Source organism: Schistocerca nitens, chromosome 11 (assembly GCF_023898315.1).
Source record: "Schistocerca nitens isolate TAMUIC-IGC-003100 chromosome 11, iqSchNite1.1, whole genome shotgun sequence".
NCBI classification, from domain to species: Eukaryota; Metazoa; Arthropoda; class Insecta; order Orthoptera; family Acrididae; genus Schistocerca; species Schistocerca nitens.
The window spans coordinates 171,258,070-171,278,233 of record NC_064624.1 but is presented as its reverse complement, the minus strand read 5'-3'; the positions used below and the strand labels follow the sequence as shown (position 1 = coordinate 171,278,233).

The 20,164-nt window shown below is 41.5% G+C and overlaps 1 protein-coding gene across 5 annotated transcripts in view; it reads right to left on the bottom strand.

Moving 5' to 3' along the window:
- LOC126213087 (serine/threonine-protein kinase OSR1) overlaps positions 1 to 20,164 on the bottom strand; it is a 587,751-nt gene that overhangs the window by 96,619 nt on the left and 470,968 nt on the right. For 4 of the 5 annotated variants that reach the window (XM_049940682.1, XM_049940685.1, XM_049940681.1 and 1 more), the window contains 2 exons: positions 18,572 to 18,822; positions 326 to 491 (listed from right to left, as the gene is read on the bottom strand). In XM_049940682.1, the coding sequence (XP_049796639.1) occupies positions 326 to 491; positions 18,572 to 18,822 (417 nt within the window). The remainder of the gene's footprint in view (positions 1 to 325; positions 492 to 18,571; positions 18,823 to 20,164) is intronic. The other variant, XM_049940683.1, reaches the window with a different exon arrangement.

The following is a 20,164-nucleotide window of genomic DNA, read 5'->3' as shown; positions in this document are numbered from 1 at the left end:
ATAAATATACAATTGAAATAAAAGTTTAAAAAAAAAGTTGCAACCAGTGATATTTGAACACGTAACTCCGACTGTGGACTTTTCTGCAACACACTGAACTACTGGCTACAGTGTCAGTGTTCAAATGTTTTGTAATCAACAGCACTCGTAAATCTAATATTTCAGGAAGACTTTTTCATATCACAACAAAGTTTTTATACAGAGACCTGTACGAAGCACCTAGAGCCAAACATTTTTCCTAATGATCACCACACACTGCACAATAAATACTGCCAAATTACGCTGAGTACCCACATACAAATGGTAAGGGAAAGTGGGACTGTACCTGTTCCATGACCTCTGGCGCCATCCAGCAGGGGGTGCCGACAAAAGTGTGGCGCACCTTCTGGCGCGAAAGGTCTCTGCCAGTCGCCAGCCACGCCGACACGCCGAAGTCTGCTATCTGCACTGTGCCGTCCTCACCCAGAAGGATGTTACCGGCTTTTATATCCCTGAAACAAAAAGTGTACCCCACTGTGAGGTAGAGAACTAACTGTTCCCGAAATGGAACTTAAAGCGCGCCCCATAAAAACGCGTAACTACAAACAAATTAATTGGTGAAATTCAGTAATTTACATATTATTGCTGTGTACAGTACACGTGATTATGTACGAAATACAATATTATACAAATGGCCTCTACGAGTCTGCAGCATCACACTATCTTCGAAGCAGTACATCTCGATTATACCCTCGTCTGAAATGCTACACCCCCAGTAACTTGTAGATGTAATGGATTCTCCCTAATCACTCGACAGTTTTCTGTGCCCCTATCCTGCCATTTTGCTAGTTCACGAAGCCATTCCACAGCAAGTGCTACTGACAAGAGATTTTAAACTGATTCAGTATTTCTAGATTTCCAGAAGGCTTTTGACACCGTACCTCACAAGCAGCTCGTAATCAAACTGTGTGCTTATGGAATATCATCTCAGTTATGTGATATATGATTTCCTGTTAGAGAAGTCACAGTTTTTACTAATTGATGGAAAGTTACCACGTAAAACAGGAGCGATTTCTGGGTTACCCGAGGTAGGGTTATAGGCCCTCTGCTGTTGCTTATCTGTACAAATGATTTAGGAGACAATGTGAGCAGCTGCCTTAGGTTGTTTGCAGATGATGCTGTCATTTATCGTCTAGAAGATTAAAACAAATTGGAAAATAATTTAGGAGAGATATCTGTATGGTGCAAATATTGTCAATTGACCCTAAATAATGGAAAGTGTGAGATTGTCCACACAAGTGCTAAAAGGAAACCATTAAACATTGGTTACACAATAAACCAATCAAATCTAAAGGCCATAAATTCAACTAAATATCTATGAATCACAATTATGAACAGTTTGGAAAGAACACGTACAAAATGTTGTGGGGAATGGGAACCAAAGATTGCATTTTATTAGCAGAACATGCAAAAGATGCAACAGGTGTGCTAAAGAGACTTACACTACACTTGACCACAGTCTTCTGTAGTATTGCTGTGCAGTTCGGGATGTACATCAAATAGGACAGTGAGGAAGTTCAAAGCAGGACAGCACATTTTGTATTACTGAGAAATAGAGGACACGATACAGGATTTGGGGTGGACATCATTAAAACAAAGATGTTTCTCATTGCTGTAGGATCTTCTCACGAAATTTCAATCACTAGCTTTCTCCTCCGAATGCGTAAATATTTTGTCGACTGCCGACCTAGTAGGGATAAATCGTCATACTACAATAAGGGAAATCACAGCTTGCACAAAAAGATATGGGTGCTAGTTTTTTCCGTACATTGTTTGAGAGTGAAATAGAGAATTATTGTGAAGGTGGGTCGATGAGCCCTGTGCTAGGCACTTAAATGCGATTTGCAGAGTATCCGTGTACATACAGAAGTAGATGAAGTGTGCTTCGCCAATGACCATTTTCTCAATGGAATTATTGTCTGTTCTTTGTTTCGCAAGTGCCCGACAGCCAAATGCTCAGTATCTTTCGTGACTGGCTTCAGTTCTCATGTCAGTTGGATTCCAAATGCACCGAGGTTCACTTTGTATTTCAGAATTGCTCGCATGCTGGTTCTGGAAACATCCCACCTGCTGTGAATGTCAGCAAACAGATTTCACCGAATTTGCAACAACATTAACACTCGTGAAGGCGATGTCTTCCACAGGAGGGTTAAAACGAGGACACGCCAGGGGTTTAACGTCCACAACTCAGTCAATTTTCTCAAACTTAGCTATTGCTCTCATCACTGTCTACTTATTTAGTGCATTAAAAAATGCAAACTCCACGTAGGAATATCAACAATGTGTAAAAGATAGACTGCTACTTACCATAAAGAAGACACATTAAGTACCAGACAGGCACAGTATCTTAATTGTGCCTGTTTGCAATGTAACATGTCTTCTTTACAGTAAGTACCAATCTACATTATTACACTGACCCCACATTCCACAGAGTTTGTCAACAATCTATACATGCCATTCATCACAAACCCATATATACAAATTCACGTCCCCTATTCGCTTCTCTCCGTGTATTTAGGCTTATTTCAGGAAGTACTGCAAGGCCTTTGATACAGTTTTACTAATAGACTGATTTATGATAAAGGTTTGTGTATATACACTAAAAATTTCACAGATGGCTGAGCTAAGATGAATTCATCAACTGTTGCTGTGAAAACAATGCCACTGCCACCTAGCAGTGAACGGTAGAACTCTGGATGCCTAACTGCACAGCACAATGTAGCCACAGCCAAACCATGGATGTGAGTGCTCTGCTTCCTGTGATACACCAATAACAAAAGGAATGTGTTTGGTGTTTAGCAGTCAGTCTGGCAGTGACTTGTGTTCAGGTAATATTCGTTTGGACACTTTGAAATTAAGGTACATTTCTTGTGAACCATTCAATAATCTGAACAGCCGAAAGATGTATTGCACGCAAAAATTGGCCAATTTATGATCTTCTTAAAGAAGGAACCAGACATGGGCAGGATCTTCTTGACACCTTAGAAACATAGAAACAGAGGATGTAATGTCATTTAAAAACTCCTAGTAGACAGCTACAGAAATTTCGAAATACTTTTACAGACGGTTGGGGGACTCCATTTTGGAAAAAAAAAAAAAAAAAAAAAAAAAAGAGAGAGACTGTCAATTTCTGCTTCTGCCATATATGCTATCACAATTTGCACTCATGACACATTGCACATTCTTTGAAAAACTGGCAGCAAGTTACTTAACTTTGAAGTATCATACATCACTTTTAATAACAACTGTCTAGCAAGAAAACATGCAAAGCCAAAATATGTGTTTTTTAATTTTTTTTATGCAAAAATTACATTTTCCAAAAAACTACTCCAGCAAGGGACACATCTAATACCTCTACATAAAGAATTTTTTAAGCAGCAAAGCACATTACTGAATTTTCAGCTTTCTGCTTCCTTTCAATCAAACCCACATGCATGTTTTTAAAGCACTGCCTGTGAACAGCTTAGACAAAGAAACAGTAATGCTTTCTGCTGGACCTGTTCGTGATTCTGCAGGACAACGCTCAAGCACATATGGCGCACACTGTAACCGATCTGTTCGATTGACGGGCCTGGGAGGTTCTCTACCAGCTTCCACGACTCCCTGGACTTAAGCACCTGTCACTGCAACTTGAGTCCTAAATGGCAGAAAGTGATGCACGGCACTCCCTTCAGAACTGTCGCAGAGATTTGTTGGACAATAGGCAGATCCATTCTTGACCGTCAACACAATGATACCCACAACGTTTGTGACTACTCACGGGCAGCAAAACATTGAAACATGTATCTTTTTTGTATACATAAATATTACAGTGCCAACACTCCAGATTAAGATGTATTTGGTGCGTCTAAAAAACAAAGATTAAAAATTTTAAAAACTGTTGGTAGAGCGGGCGTCATGTAATTTGGCGGGTGAGGACTGAATGCGCATTAGCACGGAAGTCACGTGACATGCCGACCAATAGGAGTGAGTCAGCCGTAGCGAGCGCCCGATTTAATGTCGTTCTGTGCGGAGCAAGTTTACAACTGGTTTTAGCATTGTGTATGGTCCTTTTTCGGAAGTTATAGCAAGGCATTCTGGTAATATGAGTGGCAACAGCAAATCTCACCCAGTATTACACAGGCAGGTGAGAGAAATAATATTTTGCGTGTATCAGTTCTTTAGACGGGAGCTGGAAGCGGCAGCCACAGATGACAGAATAGCATTGCCCAGTGTTGCCAAGTGCCAATAACAAACAGCTGAGGCTTGTGGTATCCGTTTTAGAACTGTACAACAGATCACCAGTGAAAAAGCATCTACTGAAGAGAACAAATCACATTTTTAAGTCGCCTGGTAAGTGCCGAAATCGAAAGAAATTCGTAAGTGAGCTCGACGATTTCAGCAAGAACGTGTTATGGCACAAAATATTTGATATGTATAGGCAAGGTGAATATCCTACGGCAGATAAATCATGTTCCTACATGAAAGAAGCTGAAAGCTTCAATGACAGCAAATCTACCATGTTGAGAATATTAAGGGAGATGGGATTTAAATACAGAAAGAGCAATGACGGAAGAAAACTGCTCTTAGAGAGAAGTGGCATTGTAGCAGCAATAATTGTGTTCTTTAGAGAAATGCAAGAGATAAAACAAGCCGGAAAATCACATATTTACTATCTCGATGAAACATACGTTCACCAGAACCATTCTACACCAACATGCTGGAAGATAAGTGACGATGTTGGCGGCCTGAAGGTTCCTGTGGGAAAACAAACGCCCTGTTGTGCTTCATGCGGCTTTGCAGAGACAGGCTTCATACCAGAGAAAAAATTAATATTTAAGGCATCAAAGATGAAGGACTCTGATGACTATCACTCTGAAATGACCTACACTGTCTTTCAGTGGTGGTTTGTATAACAGCTACTTCTGTGAATGACAGAATTCTGTTATTGTCATGGAAAATGCAAGCGTGCACTCTGTACGAGTGAATAAGGCTCCTACTTCAAATACCAGGAAGGATTAAATTATTTCACGGTTGTCGTCTAATGGAATTCCTCACACAGCGTCACAGACCGGGGCAGAGTTACTCACGCTCTAAATGCGTACAAGCCTAAATACCACACTTACAAGACAGATGAACTGGCAAGACAGCATGGTCACCGAGTGATCAGGTTACCACCATATCACTGCCACTACAATCCTACTGAGCTGGTATGGGCCTAGTTAAAAGCCATATCTCAGGAAGAAACAGCACCTTCCAAATTGCTGATGTGGAAAGACTCTCACATGAAGTAGCGGACAATGTAAGCATATCTGCATGGGCAAACTGTGTCAGACATTCACAAATACTCCAGGAAGATGATTTTAAAAAGGAAATTGACAAGAGACTCCGTGATGGAGCCTTTCATTTGGATTCGTCTTCAGACAGCGAGGATGAAGACAACATTTTGGGATACCTGTGACAGTACTGCAATGATGCGCTAAGCATTTAAACATACATTGTAAATCATAAGCCTATATTATGTAACTAGAGTCTAGGTTTGCCTGGCTGGTAAAGTAATTATAAAAAGATTTTAGTTTCTTACGCAATTTCGTTGTGGACTGTTTAAAGCTTGCCTTTAGTGATTACACTCATCTACTTTCCATCTATATCCATCAAAATATGTAAAATTTCGTTTGTATTTATGCTAGTCGGACTGCTCCCTTCATTTTTGAAAAGTAATTGTTCTTGCTTTCCCGAAAATTAGTCCCAACAAACAGCACATGGAAACTTGTTTTATATTATGTATGACAGTAACTATGTACAATAGACACAATATAAACAACTATAAATTATTTGTTGTAAGTGAGATGTCTAGAAACAAAGTGCCTTTGGATCTTTAAATAACTATTTTTAATGTATGACAGGCTCTTTTTACATTTTCTGAAATATGACTTTCAGTTGTGTGCCAAAAAGATGCTCTATGTATAAACTGCTCAGAAGTTTGCTTAGGTCACTTAAAAAACTGGCATGTAAAAATTTCACATGTGCAAATATTTCCCCTGCAATCCAAATAAATAATTTTGTCTATGAATGGCAAGCCATCATAGGGTGAATGTATTCTCTGGGTTCGAAAGAGACAGAAATACTCCCTTATGTGCCACGATTTTTCCCGGTACTCACACGTATTGCAAAACATTTCGTGTGTCTTACAAAAATCATGTGAGTATCAGTAGGTACACATCTTTTCGCAAGGTTTCTTCTACTTTTCAAATTTTATTTTTCAAGGCAGCACAAAAAGATTGTATTTCCCGAATTAGAATAGGAAGGATAGATAAATGCGCAGCTGTTTTCCCAGTTACTAAACACAGTATTCTTGTGTCAATCGACAACACAATAAACAATGCAAGTCCGTCCATAGTTCTTGCCAATGATCATAGCTTTTTTATTTTTACACATTTTATACAACTCCGTATTATAAAGGCAGACGATTCAATGACGCCTTTCTCACAAAGACGTACAGGTGTTATTGCACTCGTTACTTTCCTGCACGCGCACATACTTCAATGCGCAGCAGTCAGTAGCAGACAGTCGAATGGAGAGCTAACGCACAGTGTGGCTACACTGTCGCAGCTGGCTCCCCCACCATTAACTGCTGGCTGCGCAGAACTCCCCCACAACCCGCCGAGATACGTGACACCCGCTCCAGTTACTTTCAGTACGGCCCTCGTACATCAGCCATCGCCTCCTGCATCACTCCGTTCCTTTCACTGTCCGCGCGTCCACCACAGTGCGTGGTAGCAGTAGCTATGCCTGGCTGCTAACTTATTCCCATTCTCTGCCACCACCACTGGAAGCAGACCTTACGGTTTGGGAACACTTTGCTTCTTCTCAGCTCAGTGCAGGATTCCACACCCGACTCTCAAGGGAACCTCCCCATCGCACCCCCCTCAGATTTAGTTGTAAGTTGGCACAGTGGATAGGCCTCGAAAAACTGAACACAGTTCAGTCGAGAAAACAGGAAGAAGTTGTATGGAACCATGAAAAAAAAATAAGCAAAATATACACTCTGAGTAGTCCATGCACAAGATAGGCAACATCAAGGAGAGTGTGAGCTCAGGAGCGCCGTGGTCCCGTGGTTAGCGTGAGCAGCTGCAGAACGAGCGGTCCTCGGATCAAGTCTTCCCCCGAGTGTAAAGTTTACTTTCTTTATTTTCGCAAAGTTATGGTCTGTCCGTTCGTTCATTGATGTCTCTGTTCACTGTAATAAGTTTAGTGTCTGTATTTTGCGACCGCACCGCAAAACCGTGCGATTAGTAGACGAAAGGACGTGCCTCTCCAATGGGAACCGAGAACATTTGATCGCAAGGTCATAGGTCAACCGATTCCTCCACAGGAAAACATCTCTAATATATTCTATACGACACTGGTGACGGCATGTGCGTCACATGACAGGAATATGTTGTCGGCCCACCTAACTTGCACACTTGGCAAATGGGTAAAAAGATTCTTCTACCTTGCCCGATAAAGGTTTTCTCCCAAAAAAGTGATGAAAACATAAGAGTTTGTCACATAAACTGCAATAAATGAATGTGACAGTTTCACAGTCGCACAGTTTTCCCTGTGCTCTGTCAAAACATATGATTTTAACGTTTTCAAATTTTTCCGTGTGTAGACCGTCAAATCCTGCATATGTCCAAGCAAATCTGAACATGTCCTGGTATTTTGGAGAGCTAAGTTGATTATGTTTGAGTGCATGAACTTTGATAATTGTCTGAAAATAAAGAATTAAACTTTTCACTTGAGGGAAGACTTGAGCCAAGGACCTCTCGTTCCGCAGCTGCTCACGCTAACCACGGAACCACGGCGCTCTTTGGGTCACTTTATCCTTGATATTGCCTATCCCACGCATGGACTACTCACTTTGTATATTTTGCTTATTTTTTTCATACTTCCACACAACTTCTTCCTGTTTTCTCGATTGATCTCTATTCAGTTTTTCAAGGCCTATCCACTGTGCCAACTCATAACTAAATCTGAGAGGGGTGCGATGGGGAGGTTCCCTTGTTAGTTGTAGACCACTATCTTTGTTAATCACATCGACTCTAATTCGAACAGCCACTTTAATCACGGAACTGTAGGAAGAGGAGGATTGCCCAAGTAACTAGTTTTGTTGTAGTCTACGGCACTGCCCGTTTTTAAACTTTGATCGGCCACGGCAGATTTGGCAGTGCTGTCCCTCAACACCATGGTGGCTGCACAGAAAGCAACGGGAGTCTAGTGATCGACACGGTAACAGCCAATGTGTATGAGGTGTGACCCAAAAAGTGATGAGAATTTTTTAATTTCGTGGGCTTTATAAATCCCACTCTCAATAAGAAGTTTTTATGTGATTGGTGTACATGTTCCTGATGTTTGACTGCATTTTCAGCTGTTTTCAAAATTTAGTCTAGTGCCGACAGTCTACATCTACAGCCATACTCCGCATGGCACCTGACGGTGTGTGGCGGAGGGTACCTTGAGTACCTCTATCGGTTCTCCCTTCTATTCCAGTCTCGTATTGTTCGTGGAAAGGAGGATTGTCGGTATGCCTCTGTGTGGGCTCTAATCTCTCTGATTTTATCCTCACGGTCTCTTCGCGAGATATACGTCGGAGGGAGCAATATACTGCTCGACTCCTCGGTGAAGGTATGTTCTCGAAACTTGAACAAAAGCCCGTATCGAGCTACTGAGCGTCTCTCCTGCAGAGTCTTCCACTGGAGTTTATCCATCATCTCCGTAACACTTTTGCGATTACTAAACAATCCTGTAACGAAGCGCGCTTCTCTCCCTCGGATCTTCTCTATCTCTTCTATCAACCCTATCTGGTACAGATCCCACACTGCTGAGCAGTATTCGAGCAGTGGGCGAACAAGCGTACTGTAACCTACATCCTTTGTTTTCAGACTGCATTTCCTTAGGATTCTTCCAATGAATCTGTCTGGCATCTGCTTTCCCGACAATTTTATATGGCGATTCCATTTTAAATCAGTCCTAATGCCTAATCCCAGATAATTTATGGAATTAACTGCTTCCAGTTGCTGATCTGTCATATTGTAGCTACTACTTGGGAACCCGAATCTATGGCCATCTGAGTCTCGTGGATGAATAGCGCGAGCTGGGTTTCACACGACCGTCTTTTTCGAAACCCGTGCTGATTCCTACAGAGTAGATTTCTAGTCTCCAGAAAAGTCACTGTACTTGAACGTAATACGTGTTCCAAAATTCTACACAGATCGATATTACAGATATAGGTCTATAGTTCTGCACATCTGTTCGACATCCCTTCTTGAAAATGGGGATGACCTGTGCCCTTTTCCAATCCTTTGGAACGCTACGCTCTTCTAGAGACCTACGGTACACCGCTGCAAGAAGGGGGGCAAGTTCCTTCGCGTACTCTGTGTAAAATCGAACTGGTATCCCATCAGGTCCAGCGGCCTTTCCTCTTTTGAGTGATTTTAATTGTTTCTCTATCCCTCTGTCGTCTATTTCGATATCTACCATTTTGTCATCTGTGCGACAATCTAGAGAAGGAACTACAGTGCAGTCTTCCTCTGTGAAACAGCTTCGGAAAAAGACATTTAGTATTTCGGCCTTTAGTCTGTCATCCTCTGATTCAGTACCATATTGGTCACAGAGCGTCTGGACATTTTGTTTTGATCCACCTACCGCTTTGACACAAGACGAAAATTTCTTAGGATTTTCTGCCAAGTCAGTACATAGAACATAAACTTTCGAATTCATTGAATGTCTCTCGCATAGCTCTCCTAACACTACATTTTGTGCGTTTTCAAGTGCTCGGTGAATTTTTACTTTCGAAAAAGATGGATCATAGAACCTGTATTCAATTTTGCTTGAAAAACTGAAGAAAGTGCAGCAATCATTTGAAATGTTGAGCGTGGCTTTTGGCTAAATCAATATGGTTAAGTCACGTGTTTACCCAGTGGTATAAATGTTTCAAAGATTGTCGAGAAGACGTAGAAGACGTTGAAGACATTGACTGCCTTTTACGTCATAGCACATCAATGACTGACTGACGATATGGAAGAAGGAAGCAAAATTTTTCTGAAAAATCACTGAATCACCCTCAGAGAGTTTGCTGATCATATAGGCATATCATTTGGCTCATGACAAGCAATTTTTTCAGACATTTTGAGCACAAAATTTGTAGCAGCAAAGTTTTGGTATAAATTGTTGAATTTACGTCAAAAACAATGTCACAGACACTGTACAGAAATTGCTGAATGAAGTCAATAATGAACTGGTACTTTTATAGAAGGCTGTAATACAGACAAAACATGGGCATATGGGTATGATGCTGAAACCATTTTCCCCACCAAAACTGCCTTGAAGAGCCAAAAGCAGAAAATATTTGACAAGCTCGATCACATGTGAATTCTTCATGGGACAGTGTGTCATGAGTTCCTGCCTTATAGTCACACAGTCAGTAAGAAATACTAACTCGAAATTATGTGCAGTTTATACAGTCAGTAATAAATACTAACTCAAAATTATGTGCAGACTGCGTGAAGCAATCTGAAGAAAGTGACTACCATATTTACTCGAATATAAGCCGCACTCGAATCTAAGCCACACCTGAAAAATGAGACTCGAAATAAAGAAAAAAAAAAAAAAAAATTCCCATATCTAAGCCGCACCTGAAACTTTAGACTCGAAATTCAAGGGGAGAGAAAAGTTTTAGGCCGCACCTCCAAATAGAAACAAAGTTGGTCCATTGTAATATGAGACACAATTTAGGTCGAATGAATGACGATACAGCTACAGTAGTTTGGTTCGAGTCGTAAGCTTAGCAGTTAAGCTTTACCAGGTAGCCATTGGTATGAGTCAGGCGCTCTGTCCATATTTATACGGGTACCCTTCCTTTTTCATGTGCTTCGTCTGGTTTGAATCGATTGCTTATTTTGCTTTGGTCTGATAAGTGCTGTTTTCTTTGCTATAGGTGTTTACGTCACTAAGCTGAAAATGCATTACTGTACTGTGTCATGCACTGTTTGTCGCATTCTGATAGTGCGTGTTTACGGCCTGTCGCCGCTCGCGGCATGGCTTGCTTTTGTGCGCGCTACCGCCGCTTACAATAAAAAAAAAAAAAAAAGAGAGGAATTGTCTCATTAGCCAAACAATGGCGAGAGACTGCTATTTGTTTTTACTTACACTGCTGCTTTCTTTGATAATGATCAACAAGAACCAAATAATAGACTGCGTATGATAGAACATGTTCTGAACGAGAGTTAGGCAAAAATTTTTCTCCGTTTGAAAATCTTTGTGGCTGCTTCTTTAGTACATCAAATTCTGCACAGAAATTAAGAGTTGTCTTAGATTTAAAAATCTAGTCAGTTTCTGACTGTATCACTATTAGGCATATGAATAATATGAATATAAACATGACACGATACATATGTTCTTCCGCGTTTGCTGTTGTCTCACTCTAGTTTCGTAGTTTATTAGGCAGACAGGATTTAAATGAGATAGCAGCAAACACGAAAGAATACATGGCAAAATGTTTATGTTCGTATTATTCTTATGGTGAAGAGAATACTGCATGTGATTCACGTTTCATCAGGTTCCTATTACCAACCATCTCTTCTCACAGGTAGGAAAAAATTCAGAACGTATAGTTGGCCATATTGACAAACATCCCTAACAGTTTTGCCAGTCGGATTTTCGTAGTACATTGAAATACTGATACATTCGAAGATGAACAATACTGAATTTGTATTTACTTCGTTGGATAATGTATGAAAATGCAGTGGTCGAAACTCGGGGCGGAGAAAAAAAGCTCGTCTTCCACCTTTATTTACTGACGCAGAGGTTTTGGCACCAGTATTTATCTTCGTGCCTACAAAGCATGCCTGTGTAGTGCTACATATATTCGACGGCAGAAGTTAGTTGTGGCGGCACCTACCAACATTTTTCAGAACATCCGCTTGCTTTGCACTCGATTCTAAGCCGCAGGCGGTTTTTTGGATTACAAAAACTGTAAAAAAAGTGCGGCTTAGATTCGAGTAAATACGGTAGACGTGTGGCAAAAATCACTCACGGAAAATGCATCACAATAATGCTCTCCCTCACACCTCAATGCTTGTTCGTGATGTTTTGGCAAAAACACAAAACTTATGTTGCCACAGGCTCTGTATTTGCTGGACATAGCCACCTGTGACTTCTTTCTATCCCTGAGACTAAAGAGAACCCTGAAATGACATTTTGCCACCATTCATCACATAAAAAGTAACAGACTGACAAGGAGATGAACACAATAACAAAACACGAGATCCAGAAGTGCTTCCAAGATTGGGAAAGTGCATTAGATCTGAGGAGGATTACTTTGAAGGGGGCAAAGTTTATGTTCTTCATGATGATGAATAAATAGTTCTTTAAGAAAAACAATAATTCCCTTTACCCTTTGATCACACCTTCTATAGGCCATGAGCTCACCAGAGGTGAGCAGCAGTCATGAGGAACTGCCTGAATGTAGTAACAAGGCTGTTAACTGAAATATCGTGGAGAAGTTACAATGTGATCGGGGGCAGACACTCAAGAATTCTGAAAGTTAGAAATACACCAGGAAAACCTAAGATCACATAAGAGTGGGACGAGCTACAGGGACGTTCTCCACCATCTTGTGTACAGCATACCAAGAGGGCTGCAACACACGAGGTGAGGCAACAGGATACTGAATGTTACTTGGCAGATTTTGACTCCACAAATGTACAAATAACTGCTCTCTGAAACAATTGGCTTCATTTTAGTTATTGCTTTGTTTTTATTCTAAAGTAAAGCTACCATTTTAGTTTGGTTAGGCTTACTCTTTCATTCCCTATTCCTACGAATTTAAGCCCAGGCACGTCACAGATATGAAAGTCACACAAAATTGATTATTTTCTTGTAAGCTCAAATAAGATAAATTTGGTAGTTCTCTGCAGAACTGGCAATATAAGGAACATGTTGAAACAGCGACTTGAAGGGACAGGATGACAGGACATGTGTTGGGAAGATATCAAGGAATAACTCGATGGTACTTGAGGGGGCTGTAGACGGTAAAAACCAAAGGGAAAGACAGAGATGGCAAAACATCCAGCAAGCAACTGTGGATTTAGGTTGCAAGCACTAATTCCAGATGAAGAGTTTATCACACGAGAAGAATTCGTGGCGGACTGCATCAAATCAGCGACAAGAACGAAGACAGCAGCATCATTAGTTGCATGCCACAAACATGAATGACAGTAAAAGTGAGAGAAAATTAATCATCGCAATCAAAAATCTAATGGCCTACCATTCCAATCAGGGTTGGTACAGTACCAAAATATGAAAAATTTGAGGGGGAAACCCACAAATTAACACTGCCGTTGTAATGCGACAGAACAAGAAACACTAAATTGAACTGAGACATGCCACAACAACGCTGTCCACAGGTTGTGAATACATTTCCTTTTGTAGTTCTTGTTAACTTCAACATTCAAGGTTTTGATGTTTCACTAGTTCACAATTATTGTTATTGGTAACATTATTGTTGTATGTAACATATACTGTTGGACGACATTATTTTATACAAAAAAGTGCTGTTTGGAATGGTCTAGAACATGACATCAGCTTAGAATTTTTTTTTCCTTCTTCATGAAATATCGGTCTATAACAACTTTCTCAGTGCATGTCCAAGATTAGTACTTAGATAATTAAAATGTAAATTAGAATTTTTTCCATGATTATTTATGTACCATATTTTGTTGAAATTTCTCATTGTCAAAAATGAGAATGAGCGATCTTTCACTTTTTATTTCTGACAAAACTTTGCAAAATGTGTTACATTTTATCTACTAACATTTCTACAATCAAATTCGCATAAATACTCACATACTTATTTTTGACAACCGGTTTCAACAGGCTTTGCTGTCATCTTCTAGTCATCAAAAATTATTTTACAGTATGTTTTCACTGTGACTTGGAACCTCATGCCAAGTTGTCTTGTTAGCAAATAAAATGTAGCACATCATGCAAAGTTTTGTCAGAACAAAAAGTTTACAATCAAAAAGCATCTTATGCACATGGCCTTGTCTGTGTGTGTGTGTGTGTAGCACTGACAGATGACTGTTGAATATACTGTAAAATGTGCAATAACACTTGACATATCAAGCTAACAAACAGATGTGTACCACACAATGGTGGGTGCTCACTGCAGTTTCTTACTCAGTAATATATGACACTGTTACAGTGTTCCTCAATCCATAACTGTAAATTGTATCTAACAGTTTAAATTTCAGCACTCAAAAATACATCACAACCTTTTTTTTGGTCCCTCCTTGACCTGACTGGTTTAGTGAACTGGATAGGCTGTCTAACTATGCCCCAGCTCTAGACTTATCTACGAGGGTATTTCAGAAAGTAAAGATACACCGTACGCCAGGGGAACAGAAGAGTTTTGACGAGCAAGTTGGAAACACTGGTGTTAACCTTGAACCGTTAGCTTTCTCCTCACGGTCGTTCGGCAGTTGAACGTTGCTTCTGGTTGGAGTAGGTCGTGTTAAAAATGGCTGCGCCGATTCAGAATCCCGCCAAATGTGAAGTGCGTTCCGTCATACATTTTCTTCATGCAAAAGGTCAACGACCAGCAGATATTCACAAAAGAAATTGTTTCTGTTTATGGGAACATTACGAATCACCAAAATGTAACTAAATGGTGTCGTCATTTCTCTGAAGGTAGGGCAGATGTTCATGACAAACAAAGAACAGGCCGGCCATCTGTGATCTCTGATGCCCTTCTTCGGAGAACGGAGGAAGCAATTTGTGCTAATAGATGTCTCACATTGAAAGAATTGCGAATTCACCAAAAGCCAAAAAACGCAGAACGTCTATTTCAGCCAAGAAAATCATGGCTTCTGTTTTTTGGGACAGACAAGGCATTCTTCTGATGGAATTTATGCCTCCTGGAACGACAATTAATGCTGCTGCATATTGCCAGACTTTGAAACGTCTTTGAAGGGCAATTCGAAACAAACTCAGGGGAATGCTGACAAGTGGAGTCAGCTTGCTTCATAACAACGTTCGGCCTAACACAGCGCTCGTAACCAAAGCACTACTCAAACAATTCAAATGGGACGTATTGGACCATACGCCATACAGCCTAGACCTTGCGCCCGCCGACTTCCATGTCTTCCATTACCTGAAGTCACATCTTGGTGGAAAATCATTCCACGACGATTAAGAGATCAAATATGATGTTTAAATGTGGTTCCGACAACAGGCGGCAACCTTCTATGACTGTGGGATACAAAAGCTTGTGCACCGACTTAAATGTTTGGATAACGGGAGTGATTATGTCGAAAAATAGCAAATAATCCAGTTAATAAGTTGTAACTGACTTTTCTAAATAAATGTTCTATTTAAGGACTGCGAGCCATTGTATCTTTACTTTTCGAAATGCCCCCATATCACACATATGCAGCATCCCGCAGTAAACATGTACTTACAATATAAACTGGTACTGCATTGTATGCCATTGTCGATAACTTGAGTGTGATGAATGGTAAACTGAATACGATGGACAAACTGTGAACCAGTTGTCAGCAGCTAATCTGAATGCTTGTTCATGACTTCCTACAATCGATACAGTAAGTTAACTGGTATTTTGTTCAAGAATTTTCAAAGAACTCAAATTGCACACAAGTAGGTTACTGCAACGACAAACTGATCTCTGTCTACGCTACACATCAATATATTACAGTTATTGTATTTTTGAGTTAAGATTTGGCAGCTTTGCTACCTCACAAACAAACTGTCACATTCCACACCAACCTAGGCCTCGAGCTACATGACACGCCAATTTCAGCACACCTCGTTTTCTTCCCGCTCTCCGTATCGACAACAAATTTACCTGCTGTTTCCGCCAGAAGATACAACATGCAGCCACACACAGAGAGGGCACGGCACAAAAACACTATGCTCCTGAGAGGTGAAACACAGTTACGGTCACACTCTGTAGATGGCGCACATAACACAGACTGTACAGGGTGTCCCAGCTATCTTGTCCACCCAAAATATCTCTGGAACAATAACAACTATTGGAAAACGACGTTCACCGGTATCAATATAGGGCTGGGTCCCATGAATGTACATATTTGGAAACATTCTAAAACAAAAGCATATGTGTTTTTTAACACAAACTTATGTTTTTTTAAATGGACCTCCTCTATTTTTTCTTCAGCAATCCATAGCATGACAAAGCACATACACAATGGCGTTGATCGCATCGCAATATTCCCATTACATCCCGAGATATTAAGACACGAAGTTGACGCTTGAAACACCCGACATGGGCTGCTAGCGCATATCCTGAGGCTCAGGCGTGAACCCCATGCTGCCCGTAATCGCGATGTGATTGACACGGGTAATCACACTTCCATACTTATCAAGAGGTCCGAAAAGAATAATACGGTCTGCTGTCATCCTGCTGCGATTACGGGCAGCATGGGGTTCACGCCTGAGCCTCAGGACGTGCGCTAGCAGCGCACGTCGGGTGTTTCAAGAGTCAACTTCGCGTCTCAATATCTCAGGATGTAATGGGAATATTGCGATGCAATTAATGCCACTGTGTATGTGCTTTGTTATGCTATGGATTGCTGAAGAAAAAATATAGGAGGTCCATTTAAAAAAAACATAAGTTAGTGTTAAAAAACACACATGCTTTCGTTTTAGAAGGTTTCCAAATATGTACATTCATGGGCCCCAGCCCTACATTGATACCGGTGAAAGTCGTTTTCCAATAGCTGTTATTGTTCCAGAGATATTTTGGGTGGACAAGATAGCTGGGACACCCTGTATTATCCTCCAGCCTTATGACACACAGGCAGTGCCAAGTGGACATCCTCTGCCGAACACCAATATATGTGGATGCACGGCTCCACTCAGAATGCACAAACAGTCAGTTTGACAGTTTCAGCACCGTTCCTCATGACAGCCTCACAACTTCTATACAATTGCTGCCCAGAACATCCGGCGTGGCATTCTACTAGTTCTGTTAGTCATTGCTCACTGGAGCAAGGACTACACCACATTCACAGATAGATCTGGGCACACAAACTAACAACAGTGCCACAGGCCTCTTATCCCTCAAGGTCCTCAGGCTTAACACTGATTTTTATTGATGGGGAACACTAACGTGTGCTGACAATCCTCGCACAACAGAAGACCTTACAACAAATTATCATCGTCACACCTGCAGAATTACAATGTTATGCCGATACAGTCAGCGATGCCTGTGACCACCACTTCCACTATCTCTTGTAAATAGGTAACTACATGTTTTTCTGAAGGTGGCAGGGGTAAAATACAGGGAGCGAAAGGCTATTTACAATTTGTACAGAAACCAGATGGCAGTTATAAGAGTCGAGGGGCATGAAAGGGAAGCAGTGGTTGGGAAAGGAGTGAGACAGGGTTGTAGCCTCTCCCCGATGTTATTCAATCTGTATATTGAGCAAGCAGTAAAGGAAACAAAAGAAAAATTCGGAGTAGGTATTAAAATTCATGGAGAAGAAGTAAAAACTTTGAGGTTCCCCGATGACATTGTAATTCTGTCAGAGACAGCAAAGGACTTGGAAGAGCAGTTGAACGGAATGGACAGTGTCTTGAAAGGAGGATATAAGATGAACATCAACAAAAGCAAAACGAGGATAATGGAATGTAGTCAAATTAAGTCGGGTGATGCTGAGGGAATTAGATTAGGAAATGAGACACTTAAAGTAGTAAAGGAGTTTTGCTATTTAGGGAGTAAAATAACCGATGATGGTCGAAGTAGAGAGGATATAAAATGTAGACTGGCAATGGCAAGGAAAGCGTTTCTCAAGAAGAGAAATTTGTTAACATCGAGTATAGATTTAGGTGTCAGGAAGTCGTTTCTGAAAGTATTTGTATGGAGTGTAGCCATGTATGGAAGTGAGACATGGACGATAACTAGTTTGGACAAGAAGAGAATAGAAGCTTTCGAAATGTGGTGCTACAGAAGAATGCTGAAGATAAGGTGGGTAGATCACGTAACTAATGAGGAGGTATTGAATAGGATTGGGGAGAAGAGAAGTTTGTGGCACAACTTGACTAGAAGAAGGGATCGGTTGGTAGGACATGTTTTGAGGCATCAAGGGATCACAAATTTAGCATTGGAGGGCAGCGTGGAGGGTAAAAATCGTAGAGGGAGACCAAGAGATCAATACACTAAGCAGATTCAGAAGGATGTAGGTTGCAGTAGGTACTGGGAGATGAAGAAGCTTGCACAGGATAGACTAGCATGGAGAGCTGCATCAAACCAGTCTCAGGACTGAAGACCACAACAACAAACAACATGTTTTTCAACATTCCTATTACATACTCTTTTTACTTAGTTCACAGTTACTCGAAACTTGAGCAACACACGTACCGGTTTTATGTGGGACACTTTGTACCACCCGATTTGCCACGACTGACGCCAACGAACCCACTAGCCACAGACACCGAGTGCACTTTAGCCATTAACCACATTACACTACGCTACCTGTGTATCTGGCCATTGCTGTGGAAGTACTCGAGCCCCTTGAGCACCTCGCGCAGCACCGTGGCGATGGTGGCCTCGTCGAAGACGCCGTGGCGGCAGTCCGCGACGCGCATCTTGTGCTTGATGATGTCGAGCAGCGAGCCTCCCTCCAGCAGACGCAGCACCAGCCACAGCTCCTCGCGCACCACGAACGACGTGTAGTACGTCACCACGTTCTCGTGGTTGCACGACGACATCGCCTGGATCTCCTTCTGAGGGCACGCGCGCCACCGCACCTCAGTACCACTCTCCACAGGTTATGTGAGCACTTAATGTCAAAAAAATCTGCAGTTTCACTCTAAACTACGAGGGCCGTTCAGAAAGTAACCTCCGGTCGATTTAAAAAAATACACCGAGTTAAATAAAAATATTTTAATATATACATCTTACAACTACATCTTTGCACTATTTTTCTACATCGTCTCCATAGCGATTGAGGCACTTATCGTATCTCTTCACAAGCTTTGAAATTCCTTCTGCATAAAAATCACCCGCTTGTGCCTGGAGCCAGCCTGTGACCGCATCTTTGAGCTCTTCGTCGTCATCAAACCGCTGTGACCCGAGCCATTTCTTCAAATGCACGAACAGGTGATAATCACTTGGCGCCAGGTCTGGGCTGTAAGGTGGACGGTTGATAACGTCCCACTTGAAGGACTCGAGAAGGGCCGTTGTTCTGCGAGCAGAGTGAGGACGGGCGTTATCGTGCAAAAAAACGATACCGGAAGTCAGCATACCACGGCGTTTGTTCTGTATAGCCCGTCGTAACTTTTTTATTGTTTCACAGTACACGTCTCGATTAATGGTCGTACCACGTTCCATGAATTCAACCGACAACAGCCCTTTGGCATCCCAAAACACCGTTGCCATCAGTTTTCTGGCAGAAAAATCTTGCGAGGCTTTTCTCGGTTTGGTAGGCGAATTTGAATGTGCCCACATCTTTGATTGTTCTTTTGTCTCGGGGTTCACGTACTTAATCCAGGTTTCGTCACCGGTCACGATTCTGTTTAACAACGGTTCTCCTTCGTCCTCATAACGTGACAAAGTCTAATGCAGAGGCCATTCTTTGAGTTTTGTGGTGGTCGGTAAGAATTTTGGGCACCCATCGTGCACAGAACTTACGGTAACCCAATCTTGCTGTCACTATCTCGTACAAGAGAGTCTTAGAAATCTGTGGAAAACCAGTAGACAACTCCGACATTGAGAAACGTCGATTTTCACGAACTTTTGCATCAACTGTCTGAACGAGTTCGTCAGTCACTAATGACGGTCTACCACTCCTCTCTTCATCACGAACGTTTTCTCATCCACTTTTAAATAAACGTACCCATTCACGGACAACTCCTTCACTCTTAACTCTCGGTCCGTACACGGCACAAAGCTTACGATGAATAGCTGCTGCAGAATATCCTTTGGCTGTAAAAAACCTTATGACAGCACGCACTTCACATTTGGCGGCGTTTTCTATTGCAGCACACATTTCAAACTGCCACAAAAACTAAACTAGCGCAGGTACGACGTTCACTCGACCACGGCTTGATGCCGACTGACCTGTTG